We start from the raw sequence: 16,626 nt of genomic DNA, 5'->3' as shown, positions 1-16,626 counted from the left end.
CATTTCTCCAAAGAAGAAATACAGATGGCCAATAGGCACATGAAAAGATGCTCAACACTGCCAATTATTAAAGAAATGCAAATCAAAACTACCATGAGGTACCACCTCACACCAGTCAGAATGGCCACTATTAAAAAGTCTACAAATAACATATGCTGGAGAGGGTGTGGAGAAAAGGGAACCCTCCTACAACACTGTTGGTGGGAACGTAAGTTGGTGCAGCCACTGTGGAAAACAGTATGGAGGTTCCTCAGAAAACTAAAGATAGACCTACCATATGATCCAGCAATCCCACTCTTGGGCATATATCCAGACAAAACTATAATTCAAAAAGACACATTCACCCTGATACTCACAGCAGCAATATTCACAATAGCCAAGACATGGAAACAACCTAAATGTCCATCAACAGATGAATGGATAAAGACGATGTGGTACATATATACAACGAAATACTACTCAGCCATAAAAAAAAGAATGAAATAATGCCGTTTGCAGCAGCAACATGGATGCAACTAGAGATTATCATACTAAGCAAAGTAAGTCAGAAAGAGAAAGACAAATACCATGATACCACTTATATGTGGAATCTAAAATATGACACAAATGAACCTATCTATGAAAAAGAAACAGAATCAGAGACATAGAGAATACACTGGTGGCTGCCAAGGGGGAAGCAGGTGGGAGAGGGATGAACTGCGAGTATGGGATTAGCAGATGCAAACTGGTATATATAGATTGGCTAAACAACAAGGTCCTACTATATAGCACAGGGAACTATATTCAATATCCTGTGATAAACCATAATGGAAAAGAATATGAAAAAGAATGTATATACATATGTAGAACAGAGTCACTTTGCTGAACAGCAGTAATTAACACAACGCTGTAAACCAAGTATACTTCAATAAAAAATAAGTTAATTAAATTTTAAAAAAGATTAATTCCTTCAGAAGAACAACTACTCCACACTCACAAAAAAAAGCACCCTTTGAAAGTTTAAATTTTTGAATTTCTTTGCCACTTCCTTAGTTTTGATCATCTTGGACAATTTATTATTAATATTGACTTTAAAAAAAAATTGTTTCAGTGTTTGCTATCCTTAGAGAGACAGAAACAGATAAGTACAACTAAATACTTATTTTTCAAAAGTCTCAAAAGTATAAGGGAAATGAAAGTAATTATATCTTCAAATGATTTTGGGGTATGTTTTTAATTTCACACTTCTGATACTATTGAAGATTAAAACTGTATTAAGACATTTGAGACATGCCGCATTGGTATTAAATGAATTTAATTTTGCGTAAAGTGGTAGAAATATTTTCTTCAGCAAACATATCTGCAGATATAAAATCACAACCATAAATCTACAAAAAAGCAAGCTATTGAATGAAATCTGATTGGTTATTTCCCTGCAGTATGGATCTGCTAATAATTTAATTTACTACTTGATAACAGAAGCCAAAATTTAAATATACATATATATATATGTGTGTGTATATATACATATCTTCAATTTTAAATCATTCATATATATGAACAAGTATACATACACATATATAACAACTGTTCATATATATATATATATATATATATATATATATATATATATATATACACACAATTTAAATTAAAGAAAGTACATCTGGTGGCCTATTTTTTCCCCCACGATTTCTAAAGAACACCATATTCTACTCTAGGCAGTGGAATGTCAATCCACCTTAAGGGTTGTTCAATGAGCATATCTGAGAAACCACTGGTTTAGCCAATGATGTACTTATTGAGGGAGGCCCTAGTGCCACTGTCAAGAGCTTATCCACAGGAGAGATAAGAAGGTACTTGTTTGGTTTGTGAAAAGAAGGAGTAGTGAGGAATGGCAGGTAGCTGCAGGCTGATGACACGTGATGTCCATATACATGTAGAACCAACACACCCATAATTGCACCCATTTTCCATACCCAAATCCAAAGCCTTTATATCATTAATCCCAGGCAAAAATGGTAAGATTCATGTGTGTTACTATCCCACGGCTTCAAGATGCCTATAAACTCATATGAGTATGTCTTAGTTTTATCAGTGGAGGACAAACCAGGCTTCTATCACCAAGCCCCATTCCATAACAGGCAAACCAGTCCAAGACTTCTCTGACTGCTGCAGGGGAGTCTATGGAAGGGGCGCTCACTCCACTGTGATGCCTAAAATGCCTTTGCACAGAGCAAACATTCAATACACGCTGAGTGAATGAATGAGTGAACTGGTGTCATAAAACAGGCTTATTTCAGGGAAATTCCATTCAACAGGCTGGCATTCCTTCCTACCCATCTTAACTGTTAAGCTTGCAATCAGACAAAAATTTAATTATAAAACGTTAGAGCTGAGGAAATTTTAGAAACTGTCTACTCTCCAGAGGTATACAACTTTAATTTAGTGGTAAAAATCACTAGGAGTGATTTAGGAGTCTATCAGACCTGAGTCCAAATTCCACATCTACCATATTTTAGTGAGCAAATAACTACTTCTGAGGCTCTGTCCATGTATGCATTATGGGATATCATAATAACACATACATTAATTGTATGACTATCAGGGGATGAAATGACACAACCCATTTGCCATGGTCGGCTAAGTAATTTGCACCAAGTAAGCACTCGAGACATTAGCCAATATTAATAGCGGAGAGATGAAAACAAAACTCTGGGACTGATGCCTACCCTAGTGGCCCCAGTGGTCATAATGACTTTCTTCCATTCAGCCTGCTCTCTTCTCACTAAGACTAAGGAAGAGAAGATGAACAAATTAGGAATAACAATTTGAAAATGGTTTTATACTCCTTGAATGAATGGAATTATAATAAAATGATTCATGAGTTCTGAAGAAATATGATGAGACTTTAGATCTTTATGTTAGTTCTCTACAAAACCAATTTATGGCCCTAAGATGTACCTTCCCACCCAGCCCCATCCTTACGAGGATCGAATATCATTGTAAATGGAAAAGTCAACAACACATAAGCAACAAGCTAAGTTACAAGCCAGTGAAGTCTCGGAGGTTTGATAGAGAAAATTCAGATTTATCATTATATGTAAAAATAAGATGATATGAAGAACTCAATCTAAAAAATATTACCTGGAGATCTATAATCTCTATAATAGTGCTATGAAAAGTAAACAGCTAGAAATCTATCTAGATGGTTTTCCTTATAAGAAAGCACTTTCTCTATAACTTTTAATGTACTATTGATGAGAACAATTCAACAAAATTCAAATAAATATCTGCAGATGTCCTACAAGAAGAAAAGCACAGAGTTAGATGCGACAGGGGATAACTGGACTTCAGGATGAGTAAGACCCTATACTTGACCTCAGTAAATTAACATGAAATACAGTGGATGAGTCATGTACAGAATGTCAGAATTCTAAAAGGCCAAGCTAAGTACCAAAAGGAACATGTGGGGATTCTTAAGAAGGAAATAAAAGATTGGTTAGTTGATTACGAAAAGGCAGAAGGGAGTAGGTTCCCTTTGGCTGCTCTTTGAAGAGATCACTTCCTTTCCCCCCTAGTCCTGAGGCTAGGGTGGCATGGGCAATAGAGGAATGTGGGGATTGAGAATCATTTCTACTCTCACCAGAGTGGCTGGAAGCAGATTTTCTTACCAGGATGTAGTAGTATGCTAATATTTAAGGGTTCTTGAGGTCAGAGAGAAGGGTTTGAATACTCTGGCTCCATCTCTTGCTGTGGGTCAAGTTTCTTACGTTTCTTGCTGTGGGTCAAGTTTCTTACCTCTCCAACACCTCAGCGTCTTTATCTGAAAATTGGGGATGATGATAATGTCTCCCACCTGAGTGTGAGAACTACATGATACAGTGCATACGCAGGGCTGAATTTGGTGCCTGGCACACAGAAAGTGCTCAGTACAGCAGGCGAGTGTAGTGACAATAAAGGCAAAGATGACGGAGGTAGTCCGGGTGTTGCCCCCAGAACAGGCTCTGACTGGGAGAGAGTTAAAGCACCTTTGGGTTCATGGGGGTTTATATATAAGCAACGGTTGATCGATGTGAGCTGGTTGTCCAAACGATTATGTGCAATCTAAGAAAAAAATGGGCCTCGGATTTGCACAGCTACTTAATAATATTAGCAGTGGTAGTAGTCAAAGAAGCTAAATTTTATTAAGTGTTTATATGCCAAACAACGTGCTGAACGCTTTAAAAGGATTTACTCACTTATTACAGCGAGGCTATACGCTAGGTCCTGATAATGTTACTCGTCTCTTTCAGATGTTGACTGAGCCTCAGAGGGGTTACAAAAGCACCTAAGATCCCGTTGTCAGTACATGACGGAAATGAGTTCAAATCCAGCCTGTCTGACTTGTTCTTAATCACTAAGGTATGAAATTAAGCATGTTGCCCTTTGCCTGATTCTCCTTCTGAGGCCTGAATATTTCACTTAGCTCCCTGAGTGCAGAAGAGAGAAAATTCTCTCTCCTTGACCGAACTTGGCATCAATATCCAACTCCCCTTCTCAGAACGGGTTGCTTCAACGAGCAGCAATGAATGCCGGGTCGTGGACCAGTCACCTTGATGACTAAGAGTCAGACACTAGGGAAAGAAAATGCTCTGTGACAATCCTACCCTTGTACAGAAACAAGACAGAAATTGGGGGACAGGGCAGAAGATAGTAGTGGAATAAGGCATAGGAAAAATAGCACCTGGCATCGTGACAGTAATAATAATAATAGTAGTAGTAGTAGTAGTAATAGTAATAATAATAGACTTTACTATGCTCTAGGCATTGTATTAAGTGCTTGGTGTAAGTGACTTCATTTTAACATTGAAAACAAGTCTATGAGGATGAAATATTATTAACATCATTTTATAGGCAGGAGTATTGAGGTGCGGGTAATCAGGTAAATTGCCCAAGCTCATATGGTTAGCAAGTGGAAAGCAGAGATTTGAACCAGAACCTACACTCCTAACAATTATGCTATAACCATTATGCTGAAGACGTAAGAATTCCAGTGGTCTTTCCCCATAACCCACTCCTGCACTCCAGACTTGAATAGTCCAAGATCAAGAGAGAGCAAGCTTGGAGTTGCCACTCTTCAGTGAGTTTCAATCATTTCAAAACGGTGTATTTGCTAACAAGATGCACTTCCTGTGATAATCTTCTCAACCAGGTATCAAGAAACAGGAAGCAAAGATTCAAGTAACAGTATGTTCCTACTTATGAGGAAGGTGGGACAGCATAGTTGACACTGGGCTTAACTGTTCTGGGAAACGTGGTCCCAGTAGGCATACACGCTGGTACATTTTCCCCACCTACCAAATACAAAAGCAGTATTTCATTTCCATGTTGCTCTTCAAAGTTCCACCTCATTTGTGCCTGTCATTCATCCTCTGGCCTCTTCCTGTCTCCATTTCTGTACAGAAAGGTGCTGAGTCTCTGCTCTCGGATACGAAAAGGGTGTGTTAGGAGAGGGAGCCATGGTACCTCGATGTCTTTTTTTTTTTCATCTTAATTCTATTATGCCAACTCCACTGAACTTAATTAGAGTGAATACAGAATTACACAATTACCCTCTGTTCTATTCTTCAGATGTTATATTTTGATAAAATTTACTACATGCTGCTCTCCCCTTGAACACCAGATGAACACTAGAAATGGATGTGTGTTGACATAAAATCTGTTATAATTACAATTAAAGTATAGCTTACATAATGATAGTGTTAACATAAAATTATAGATGTGTAGAGACAACGTGGTCATGCATTTTTTAGTATAAGTACATGCTTAGACCAATGTCTGTTAGCGGAATGAAGATGGAAGAGAATTTTGGTTAAGCCACAAAGGCTGTTTAAGGACTTGCAGATAGCTAAGGGGAACTCAAAGACCAGTTAGATAATATTTCCCCTGCCATGTTTTTCAATTGCAAAGTGAAGGCAAGATGTGAAAGTAAGTACCCCTATGGAAATTACAAGTACATTTTTTTCCTTGAATACCTGGGTAAATGCTTAAATTCTAATGTACATCAGTGATGCAAATTTTCAACTGAGTTTGATAAATCATAAAATAATTATACATATATGTATATAAAACTGCATGGAACTAGGCAGTTCAGAATTACTTCTAATTAAAGAGGTACCCTATGACAACTAACTTAAACCTTACAAAATATGGTTCCAAGTACCCTATCAGAGTGAAAAGTAGGAGACTGAAAGGTTTATTGTAAATGTTTGTAGTCATGGTGTCTTAACTAAAACTACTGTGTCACAAATACTATTAAAATAATTGTGACATTTTATTCACTTTTACTGCAAACAACAAAACAAACTATAGGTATTTTTTCATTTCAGGTAATTATTTTAGCTAATAGTTATTAAATGTTTTGAGAAGACAGAGTGCTAATTGCATTACTTCATTTTATCTTTAAAATAGCGCTTCCATGTAATTATTCTTAATATCTCCATTTTATGAAAATGTATCTCTAGTTTAGACCTTTCTTCAGAACTGCAGACTTGTGTATCCAACTGTGTACTCAGCATCTCTACTTGGACGTCAAGAAAACATCTCAAATCTTATACCTCCAAAACTGGTCTTTAATCCCCCGAACATGCTGTACCCCAAACTTTTTCCATCTTAGGTGACAGTAACCACACCTTTCCAGTTCCCCAGGCCCTAAATCTCGAATCCACACTTGACCCCCTCTTCCTTTCCATTCTTGCATTCAATCTACCACGAAATGCTGTCACAACCTTCCCAATGTGCCACTTCTGAGAACTACCAGCCGCTAGCAGCCTGGTGCAGGCCACCAACATAGACCTCGAGGATCCTGTAGTCGCCTCCCGAGATTCTCCCTGACTCCACTCTCTCCCCACATCCTCAAGACCACAGATAGAGTTATGCTTTTCAAACAAGACACAGTTCATGCCACACCTTGGCTAAAATCCTGCCCCTGGCTGCCTACATTTAGAGTAAAAGACACAATGCATGTGATGGCCTCCCAGGACTTACCCAATCCATCCCATCACATATCCGACCTCCAGCCCTCCTGCTGTCTCTTCCTCCCCACTGGCTAAGTCAGCCAGGGTGGCCTCCTTGATATTCCTCCAAGCTGCCCGGCATATTTCTGCCTTAGAGTTTTGGGACTGGTTATTCTTGCTCCCAGGGAGTGGTCTCCGCATCATACATTCTGACAACTCCCTCACTTCAAGTCTTTGCTCAAATGTCAACTTATAAAATCCACCCTGACTACCCTATTTAAAATCAGAACCTACCTGTACACTCCTCCAGCACTCCCAACCCAAGCCTCTTCAGTGAGCTTCACATCCTTTTCCTTATCCCGTAGCGCCCATCAACTTGTGACAAAGTATAGAATTTATTTATAACATCTGTTTCCACACGAGAGTGTAAGGAGGGAGAGAACATGCAAGAAGGAGCACGCAAGCAAAGGCTCTTGTCTAATTTATTCATTGATACGTCCAAGCATAGAGAACAGGAAGATGCTTGATAAATAGTCCTGAAAAAGATACAGATGAGGAAACTAGTAGTAAAGCTCAGAAAGTTTAAGTAACTTCCTCAAGGTTCTAGAGCTAGAAGAGGGTCACAGTAGAATTCACACTTGGGGATGTCTAACTTGAAATCTCTTAGCCTCTCTGCTATCTTTTTTTTTTTTTTTTTTTTTGCGGTAAGCAGGCCTCTCACTGTTGCGGCCTCTCCCGTTGCGGAGCACAGGCTCCGGACGCACAGGCTTAGCGGCCATGGCTCACGGGCCCAGCCGCTCCGCGGCATGTGGGATCTTCCCGGAGCAGGGCACGAACCCGTGTCCCCTGCATCGGCAGGCGGACTCTCAACCACTGCGCCACCAGGGAAGCCCCTCTCTGCTACCTTAAGTCCATGCAATTCAGGATTTGTTTTAATCAGTGCCATGGAAATTCTCACTCCACTGAATAGTATCACTAAAGTGTTCTCTGTCTAGATTTATATATATATTTTCCATTTAAACAAAGGAAACAGAAGAGGGGAATTCATCATGGGTTATTGCGGTAATTTTACAGCAATTTTAGCAATAATGACATTTAAGTATAGTGATATTTAATGATAGCATAATAATAATAAAATAATAGCTCTTAAATGTATTGAAGACGAATCGCATGCTAAACTCGGTGCTAAAATATTTCCATGTATATTTTGTGCAAAATCCTTATGAATATTCTATCAGTTGAGATTTATGTGTAACTCCACCAGGCATACTTCTCTTACTCCGCTTTCAAAGATAAGGAAATTGATGAGAAGTGTGGTAACCGTTTGATCAAGATGAGACTGGTAATAAGTTGTATGAATTTAAATTCAGGTCTAACTCCAGAATTTGATTCTTAATCCCTACATGAAAATTCTGATAATTCCTTTGATAAGAGTATGTTTTCTCCTGGAAAACATCCCCCATTATGTCTGCCTGTGCTCATACCTTCAGAACACAGTCAAGTTTGAAACATGATAAAAATGTTTAAATAGTGTGCTTTAATAAATGGAAATATCTTCATCTAAACAATAACACAAAAAGGCAGGCTGAGTCCTTTGAAGTGGCTTCGTTGCTATCTTCCATCCAGAACAAGAGAAGGAATCAACAGCTGCAGAGTAAAGAAAGCATGAAACCCAGAGATGGAGGATTCTGTAAATGACCAATTACAAGACTATGAAGCCACACTTTCATAGCAAGAGGCAAAATATTCCATTAAACTGAAAATTCTTCTACCCCTCACTCCAAGGCCCACACAAGCATTAATGTTGCATTTATTAGGACGTATTTCCTGTGCTCTATCACTTGACTTTCAGCAACTGTATTAATCCAGTCCTTTCGCTTTGCACATATATCTGAATGATGGATTCCATCACTGGAGTTTTGTAGAAAGAGTGGAGTGAATGAAGTAAAGTTTGGGAAGAGCCATCATAATCCATAATGATGGGCACTGAATCAGGACAAGAAGAAACCTCTCTTCTCATTTACTTGAATGAAAATTCTACTATATATTTATTGCCCCTGTACAGGGCCATCTGTTGAATAATGGAAAACAAGCATCTTTCATTTGGAGGTAAGATTTGTGTGCTCAAGTTTCTATGGGCCTGCAGAATTAATCTTGTTTTAGAAATGAAATAAAATGTAATTTCTTACTGTAAGTAGATGTGGTTAAGCAACTGGCAACTTTGATGTCTTTAAATCACTGCAGTTTCGGGGTAGACAAATCTATAATTATTTCAAGCACTTCTTTATTGGTGCAACAATTGAGCAGTGTACATAGTGGTCAACAACCTGGGCATCGTCAGACGACTTAAGTTTGAATCTAGACTTTGCCACTCACCAGCTATGTGACTTTCAGCTATGAGAAGCACTTTCTTCAGCTTTACAGTGTGGATTATTACATGCCCTTTGCAGAACTACTGTAAGATCTAAATGTATATGGGCGCAGTGGCTCATAGTAAGGGCCCAAATTAGTACTGTGGTCACTACTAGTAGTACTGAAAAGAAATTAGAACTTCTATTCTCATAAAGTGGGATATGTGTCCCTTTATCATTGTAATTTCATATCATTTTACTTTTGACCTTATAATTTAATAGCTTAATCCAAGAAACATTTAGCAGTAAATATAATCGAAAGAAGATTACTTGTCAAACATGAAATACTGTAGTATCAAGTGTGTTGGCACAATACTCTTCTCAGATAATTAACCTGTAAAAATATGTTATTGTCTTCTTTTTAATTAAGCACATTGAATATATATATTTACTGTGCCAATTGGCGAAAGGTCCATTAATTAATCAGTCTAACTATATGTTGCATAAACGTCTTCTAAACATAATCGTATATGTATTTTATTTGCTGGGAAAATGTGTTTGAGATTGTTCTTTTCTGCCTATTTAAAGTAAAAGAGGGTGAGAAGTAGAGTTAGGCTTAATGTACTTTGTACTCCATTATGCCATGAAAACGCTTCTGTGCCCTGGAGACAACAACAAAAGATTTGCTTTAATGACAAGAATCAAGTATGTTCTAAAGCTTCCAGGTAGGAGGCGTATAGGTTGCAGTTTATATCAGAAGTCTTTGCTCTCTCTCTCAATTGCGTCTAGATGGGAAAGATGTGGTCACAAATGCTTCAAGGTGATATAGTAAATGTTGGAAAGAGGGGGGTAGGAGGCAGAGTTTTGAATATCTCAAACCTGAGCTAGAAGGATTTTATTTAAAGAAAATAGCAGATATGATTTTTCTCTTAAGGAATGCCAGTCAGCAAACCTGACATTAATGTAGGAAATTAGCTCTTTTAGCTATGATGCTTTCAAATGCACATGGCTGAAAACAAATTCAAAATAGTCAAAGGAAATTTAAAAACAAAACCCAAACAACAACAACAACCTCAACAAACAAATACTAGAAATTCAGGGATGCAGCCATATTCAGATACAGTTGGATCTGGAAGTTCCAGAGTATCAGCAGGGTTCCAGCTCTCTCTCCATCGCTCAGCCCTGCTTACCTCTGCAAGACTTTATTTTACAGAAAGTCTCTTCTTGTGCTGCACGGTCACTGGGAGTCCCAAAGTCATATCTCCCCAGCTTAGAAATTCCAGAGAGAAAAGACAATTCTTCCATTTTTCTCTGAGAGAAAAGTCCTGGGGAGGAGTCTGATAGACTTAGCCGAGGTCAGATGCCTACACATGAGCCAATCACCTGCTTTACTGGAGTTCAGTCCCTGGGCGACTCATCCCCGGGGCCCGTGAGGAGGCAGGGTGGCATTATCTGGCAGTTCTCCAAGAAAAGCCTGCTGTTTTTGTAAGATGAAAGGGGAGAGGACATGGATAATGAAACCTGTATCTGCTTCTGTAAAATCCACAGAATCTTACTCCCTGCCCTGTGTCGATGACCCTGCAGTAAGCTGACCCAGGAGGTCATTTTTCCCACAACAGTCTTCATATATATGACTAAGGAACACACTGGTAAAAGAATATGGGACAAAGTCTGAGTATGAGAAGTCAGCTAGACTGATATTAACTAAAAAAGCTGTGTGAAAATATCCTTAAAAATTGCCCCCAACTCACTCAAAGTCCAAAGTTGGAGCTGGAAATACAATGTCATGGAGTTTGGATAAGAACAGGTTTTCTCCAAGCTGAACTATGACACAGAGATTAGAGACTTCTAGAAACTATACTTTTTCAAAGAAAAAACATCACATGAGAAAAATGAGGCCTAGAAAAATTAAATGACGTAAGGTAACATAGCTAATTAATGGCAGGACTGAGACTAGACTATACTTTGTGTAATTGGCTATGGTCTTTTAAATCCATGATACAACGTCTATATGTAACAAATTTGTTAAACCCTAAATGTTTATGAAATTTAAGTAATCCATTATCTGAATTATTCTTGAAGAGAAAACATCCAAAGACTTCTTAATTGTATGAGTATACATACATAAAATACACGTGGAGGTAACTTCAAATATAGTATGTGTCTGTCTCTATTCCTTCCCTCTCCACTCTTTTTAAAAAATGCCCCTTTAAAAATTGCCCACTCACCATCTGTTAGGTAAATTTGCAGAAACACAGTAAATGTGGAGACAGAAATTGTTATAGATACTATTCCAAATGGCACTGACACCTGTATTTATGAAATTTTTAAAAGGGTAAGTTAGAGTTGTTTTTTTTTTTAAAAAAATCCCACTATAGTAACACCACATCATCCTAGGTGCCCAGTTTTATCCGGTTACATAAGATGGAGAAAGAGAGAGAGAGAGAGAGAGAAACAGAGAGAGAGAGGAGAAAGAGAAAGAAGAAAGGAAGAAAACCAAGTACTTATGTATAAAGTGTTGCTGCCAAAGTTTGAGATTATACTCAAGCATCAATGAACAGAAGGAAAACACTTACAAGTTTACGAATGTATTTCATTTATGGTACGAGGGACACAGGTTTAGATTTGCAACACGCTCCCACAAGGGTCAACTTGACCACTTTTTTCTATCTAGTTGCTCTTGAGAGAACAAAACAATTGAAACAGATGCCATTCAATTCCAAGTCTATAGCTTAGACCATGTCACTGCACATGAAATATTGTTCATTCAGAGTCAGCACATAGCAAGAGTAATTTATACTCTCAGAGTGTTTGCTCTCAAGTCAATAGCAGAGAAGCCTTGAATAAAAACGTTCCCATTACTTTCCATTGTAATATACCTTACTTATAGCCCATGAAACAGTGGTCAGGGGAGATTTATTCTTTGGACACCATATTATATAATCTCTCCACTTTAAGCCATCCCCCACTCTGCGATTATTTTTTAAATATGTTACTCGTAGTCAATATTAATTTACATTTAATCTTTCTTAGCATTAGGAGAGTATTATTTTGTACAGGCTCAGAAACAAATCTCCCGAAATTCCTCCCTGATGCTCCCTTCAGGCTGAAAATGCATTGCAGGGTGGCTGCAGTGACTTAATTCTAGTTGGCAGAGCCCTGGCCACACACTAATTTCATTAGCCTCAAACTCCTGGATTTGAAAGATCCACTGAATATGATTCCTGTCCTCTGACATGTCACTTACTAACCAATTCAGTGTGCATACAGAGGAGAGAAAGGACTTGCTCAGCTCTGGCCCACCGGCAGGCAGATGAGAATGCCCAGTCAGAGACACTGTTTACATCTGAGTGGTCATTCTTGCCCGGGTCCTCATTTTCAGGAAGGAACTTCAATCCAGGCTTTGCTGGCAGCTGCAGCGTTTGTTACATCCATTACTATCTCCTTGTTCCTTCCTGCCCCCCAGTGCTTAGCATCCCCCATTTCAGTCACTAAGTCTTCCTTCCCCCAGCCTAGAAGCTTACCTCACCATAAATTTTTATCTCAAATGATAGGTTTGGCACATTCCCCACAGCACCCCACAGGGACTGGGGAAAAGAAAACTCAGATCTCTGGAGAGCTAAGAATTCAACCATTTAGAGGAGTTTCTTTTATACAGGACAGTCTTCATTGAGCTGAACCCTGCAATCCCAGAGAAGATTCACCTACCCGTTCTTTTCCTCTTTCCCTAAAGTGACTGTGCCTTTGAACAATGGGTCTGTGTTCCACTATTCTCTCTATTCATTTTGCAGGTTTACAGAGGCTGGGAAACTGGGGACTGGACTTACATGCCAGGATCTTCTAAGATCACACGCAAAAATAAGGCTACTGGAAGAGATTGTTGGAATCTATCTCTGTATATTTGAACATGGGCAGTGGTTAACCAGGATGCTCACACCAAGCTTATATCCAGCTTGCAGCACAAGCTACAAGTTGGTGCATCCCTCCTACTACCAGCCTCTTCTCAATAAATGCAGGTGAAAACTGGGGGCTCTTTTCCCTCAGCTGTTCAATCCAACATGAATAGCTGCAATTTGCAAATTAGAGGAAAATGACAGTGTTTTCTCTGAATGGTTTTGGTCCCAACCCACACTGCTAATGCTGGCATTCAGTTCCTTTCCTTCCCAGCCCAGGGAACGGGGGAACTAAGCATAAGGCAAGCGTTTTCTTTTCTTGCAAGTGCCTCAGATCCACACACCAGAGAAGGAATCAGCTCCCCCTGGAATCTTTTTCAGCAAACACAATCCTTCAGCCTAGTCTGCAAGCTCTCTCTTGACTTTAAGATTTTACTCTTTTTTCGACAGGCAGGCCCATCTGCAGTACTGCCCAAGCTCCAAGTGAAGGCACCAAAATAATTTTAAAAATGTCAAACAGCAAATGTGCCTTCAACCCCCAGAGCTCCAGGAAAATACTGTGAGGTGCCCCTGTGGTTCTCAGGTGACCTCTGGCCTCATCCTCCCTGCAGCGCTGCCTCCTCAGGTTCTCTAGTTTAAGCTCAGAGGTAAAGGAAGTGCTTCTGGGTTTTGCTTACAACAACCCAGGCTCTTCCTGAAAGCATTACCTCAAAGCGAAGGCTGCCCGGAGGCACTTTTGGCCTTGCAAACATCTAGAGATCTCCATGGTGGCATACTAAAGAGGTGCTAGGGATGCTCAGAGGCTCAGAGGGGCCATACCAGGCTGCAGCTTTAGACAGGCACCCCTCCTTCTGGCACAAACACAAACTTCATACTCCTGGGTGCTGATGTAGTGACAGCTTGAATCTCACAAGGAGTCCCCTCCAGAAACCCAACGTGCTTCAGGAAAGGCACTTGAGAGGGAGCCAACTTTTTAGCTACGGGGAGCATAAGGGTCAGCCAGAACATCTGGAGAAGGGACTAACTGAGCTTGGGTCCTACCAGGCAGGGAGAGAGCTGGGCATTAGGAAAGGATCACTTCAAGATAGAGATGAACAAAAAACTTGGAGATAGGGGTAGAGAAGGAAAAGAGGCAGAAATTGAAAGGGAGAACATAAAAACAGAGAGACCAAAAAAAAAAAAAAAACAGCAGGGAGAAAGAGACACAAGGAGAGAGACACACAGGAAGAAAGAGAAACAAGAGAACCCATAGTCACCCAGACCCTGAAACTCAATTTCTTCATCCAGAAGCCATCCATCTATACCCAGGGCGGCACAGGAGCCGTGGGGCCGAGGCTGCGGGAGCAGGCGGTGAGAGAGCACTGCAGCACCGCCCACCGCTCAGCTGGCCCGATCCACCGTCCTCGCATCTTCCGCCGTCGCCCGCCTGCACCCGGAGCTGGAGGACCGCCCGGCCTTGCTCAGCGCACCCTACTGCCTCCCTCCAGGCGCCTTCTTGTCTGGCTCTGAGAATCGTCCTCAAAACCCAGGACTGGGGTTGGGGGCTGCGTTAGGGAGGTCGTGGGAAAGAATGGGCACAGGGTGGGTGCAGAGAAAGCGATTGTGTTTCGCAGTTAGCATGAGCTCACCTCCGGGCTCTGAGCTGGCAGGAGCAGAAAGCTGATCGCCCGGCTCCTGCCAGTGGCCGGATCGCAAAGGCAGTTTAGACGGTGCAAACAACTGCCCAGAGCAAATCACCTGGGGGCACGTCTGCGGGTGGCTTCTCCCCGCTTGAGGACAGTCCCCACGCCTTCCGCCCCATGCCCTCGCAGAGACAGGTTACAGGTCGCGAAATCCAACCCGAGCGAAATGGGCAATTCACGTCCAAATGTAGGTGAAGACCTAGCCTTCGGTTTAAGAACTGCCTCCCTAAGCTCTTCTCGAAATTTTCCAAGGGAGCTGCAGCTTGTCGGGCGGCTTGGGGCAGGGAAGCTGGGGAGTTGAGAAATGCCTAGTTTCTAGGCGTCTTCTCATCTTTCATATTCCTTGCGCCTAACTGGCTCTCACAGGAGCCCGGCACTTTTACAAGCCTGTTTTGGAACCATATTTCACTCTAATGCAAACCCATTTAAATCATCGCCTTGTTTTTCGGAGACTGTTTCTTGTTAATGGGGCCATAAATCCAGAATGTCAAGCCGGATGGAGTGGAGCGCGGACAGGGAAGAGATGGAAGGGAAATGAATCAAGCAGGGCAAGTACCTCCTCGGGTGAGGTGGGAGGGATTCGGCAGCATCTCCAGGGTGGAAATGAGCGAAGGCTGACCAGACCCCGCACCCCTGGAGTCCAAGCCAGCCTTCAGGATAAAGAGCGCGGGGAGCTACGGCGCGCTCTGCCCCGGAGGGAGCGCCCCCCTACCTGGAAAAGCCTCAGGATGTTGGCTACCATGATGGAGACCGAACTCCCCGAAGCCCCAATCACTCCAACTACTTTCTCGGGCTTGACGAAAACCGGAGGCTCGCCGTTGGTGCAGCGCACTTCGGAGGTGTCCTTCTGGATGAGCGCCTGGACGAAAGTGAGCGACTGTTCGAGCGCATAAGTGTCCCTGGAACAAGTGTCCAGGATCCGCGCTCCCAGCGTCACGTTGGGCAGCAGGTTGGGATCGCTGTTGATCTGGTCCAGGGCGTAGAGCATCGCTTCCAGTCTATGGATCCCGTTCTCCCTCTTGATGTCGCCGCAGGGCACTCCGCTGGGACCCTTCGCGTGCACCGGGAACAGCCCCCCGAGGGTGACGTCCCCCTCGATCCGAATGGAGTGCGGGGCGTACATCTCCTGGCCGCGCGCCGCCGCCGCCAGCGCGCACAGGAGCACCTCCAGCACGCAGCAGGGGAACTTCATCAAAGTCAGGGCGCGGAGCAGCTTCCCCAGCTGGACCATGCTGCTCCCGCGGCTGCGGTGGTGGCGGCGGCACTGGAGGGGACGGTGGCGGGCTCGCCGAAGTCCTGGCCCCTTGGGGTGAGCTCCTCCGGGAAAGCCCAGGGTCTCCTGCGGGCGAGGAGGGTGGGAGCGCCCGGGGAAGGGCAGCCGGCGAGGGTTGGGGGTCCCGCGGCGCCTGCCAGCTTGGGGCGCCGTGCGCTCTCGGGTTCCCTGGCCGGCGCGCCGCGCTCGAGCTCGCGCTCGGTGGCTTGCAGCTCGAGCTCTCCAACAGCCCAGCACTGGGGAGAGAGCGCGGATGGCTATCGCTTTAAATGCGCGTTCGGCTCCCTCTCCACCTCCGCCCACTCCCTCCCACCCTCGCTCGCTCTCAGGCTCTCCCCACCCTTCCCAGCGCCCGCCCTCCCCACGGTTTTGCATCATCACGCAGGGAGGGGCTGCGTGCTGAGGTAAGGCGGGGGGAATGGGTGGGCGGCTGTGGGGGGGGGGGGAGTG

General features: G+C 42.5%; 1 protein-coding gene and 1 long non-coding RNA gene across 3 annotated transcripts in view; both read right to left on the bottom strand.

The window, feature by feature from the left end:
• Positions 1-3,294, bottom strand: part of LOC117313973 (uncharacterized) — a 30,237-nt gene extending 26,943 nt beyond the window's left edge. For both annotated transcript variants that reach the window (XR_004528618.2, XR_004528617.2), the window contains exons 1-2: positions 3,235-3,294; positions 2,712-2,767 (exon numbers count right to left, since the gene is read on the bottom strand). This is a non-coding gene — a long non-coding RNA (uncharacterized lncRNA). The remainder of the gene's footprint in view (positions 1-2,711; positions 2,768-3,234) is intronic.
• GRM7 (glutamate metabotropic receptor 7) overlaps positions 1-16,134 on the bottom strand; it is an 817,195-nt gene extending 801,061 nt beyond the window's left edge. Inside the window, exon 1 of the mRNA XM_033865318.2 lies at positions 15,616-16,134. Within this exon, the coding sequence (XP_033721209.1) occupies positions 15,616-16,134 (519 nt within the window). The remainder of the gene's footprint in view (positions 1-15,615) is intronic.
• Between the last annotated feature and the right edge of the window lie 492 nt (positions 16,135-16,626).

Source organism: Tursiops truncatus, chromosome 10, assembly GCF_011762595.2.
Source record: "Tursiops truncatus isolate mTurTru1 chromosome 10, mTurTru1.mat.Y, whole genome shotgun sequence".
NCBI lineage: Eukaryota > Metazoa > Chordata > Mammalia > Artiodactyla > Delphinidae > Tursiops > Tursiops truncatus.
Note: the sequence above shows the minus strand (reverse complement) of the source record. Positions and strands in the feature narration are given on the sequence as shown.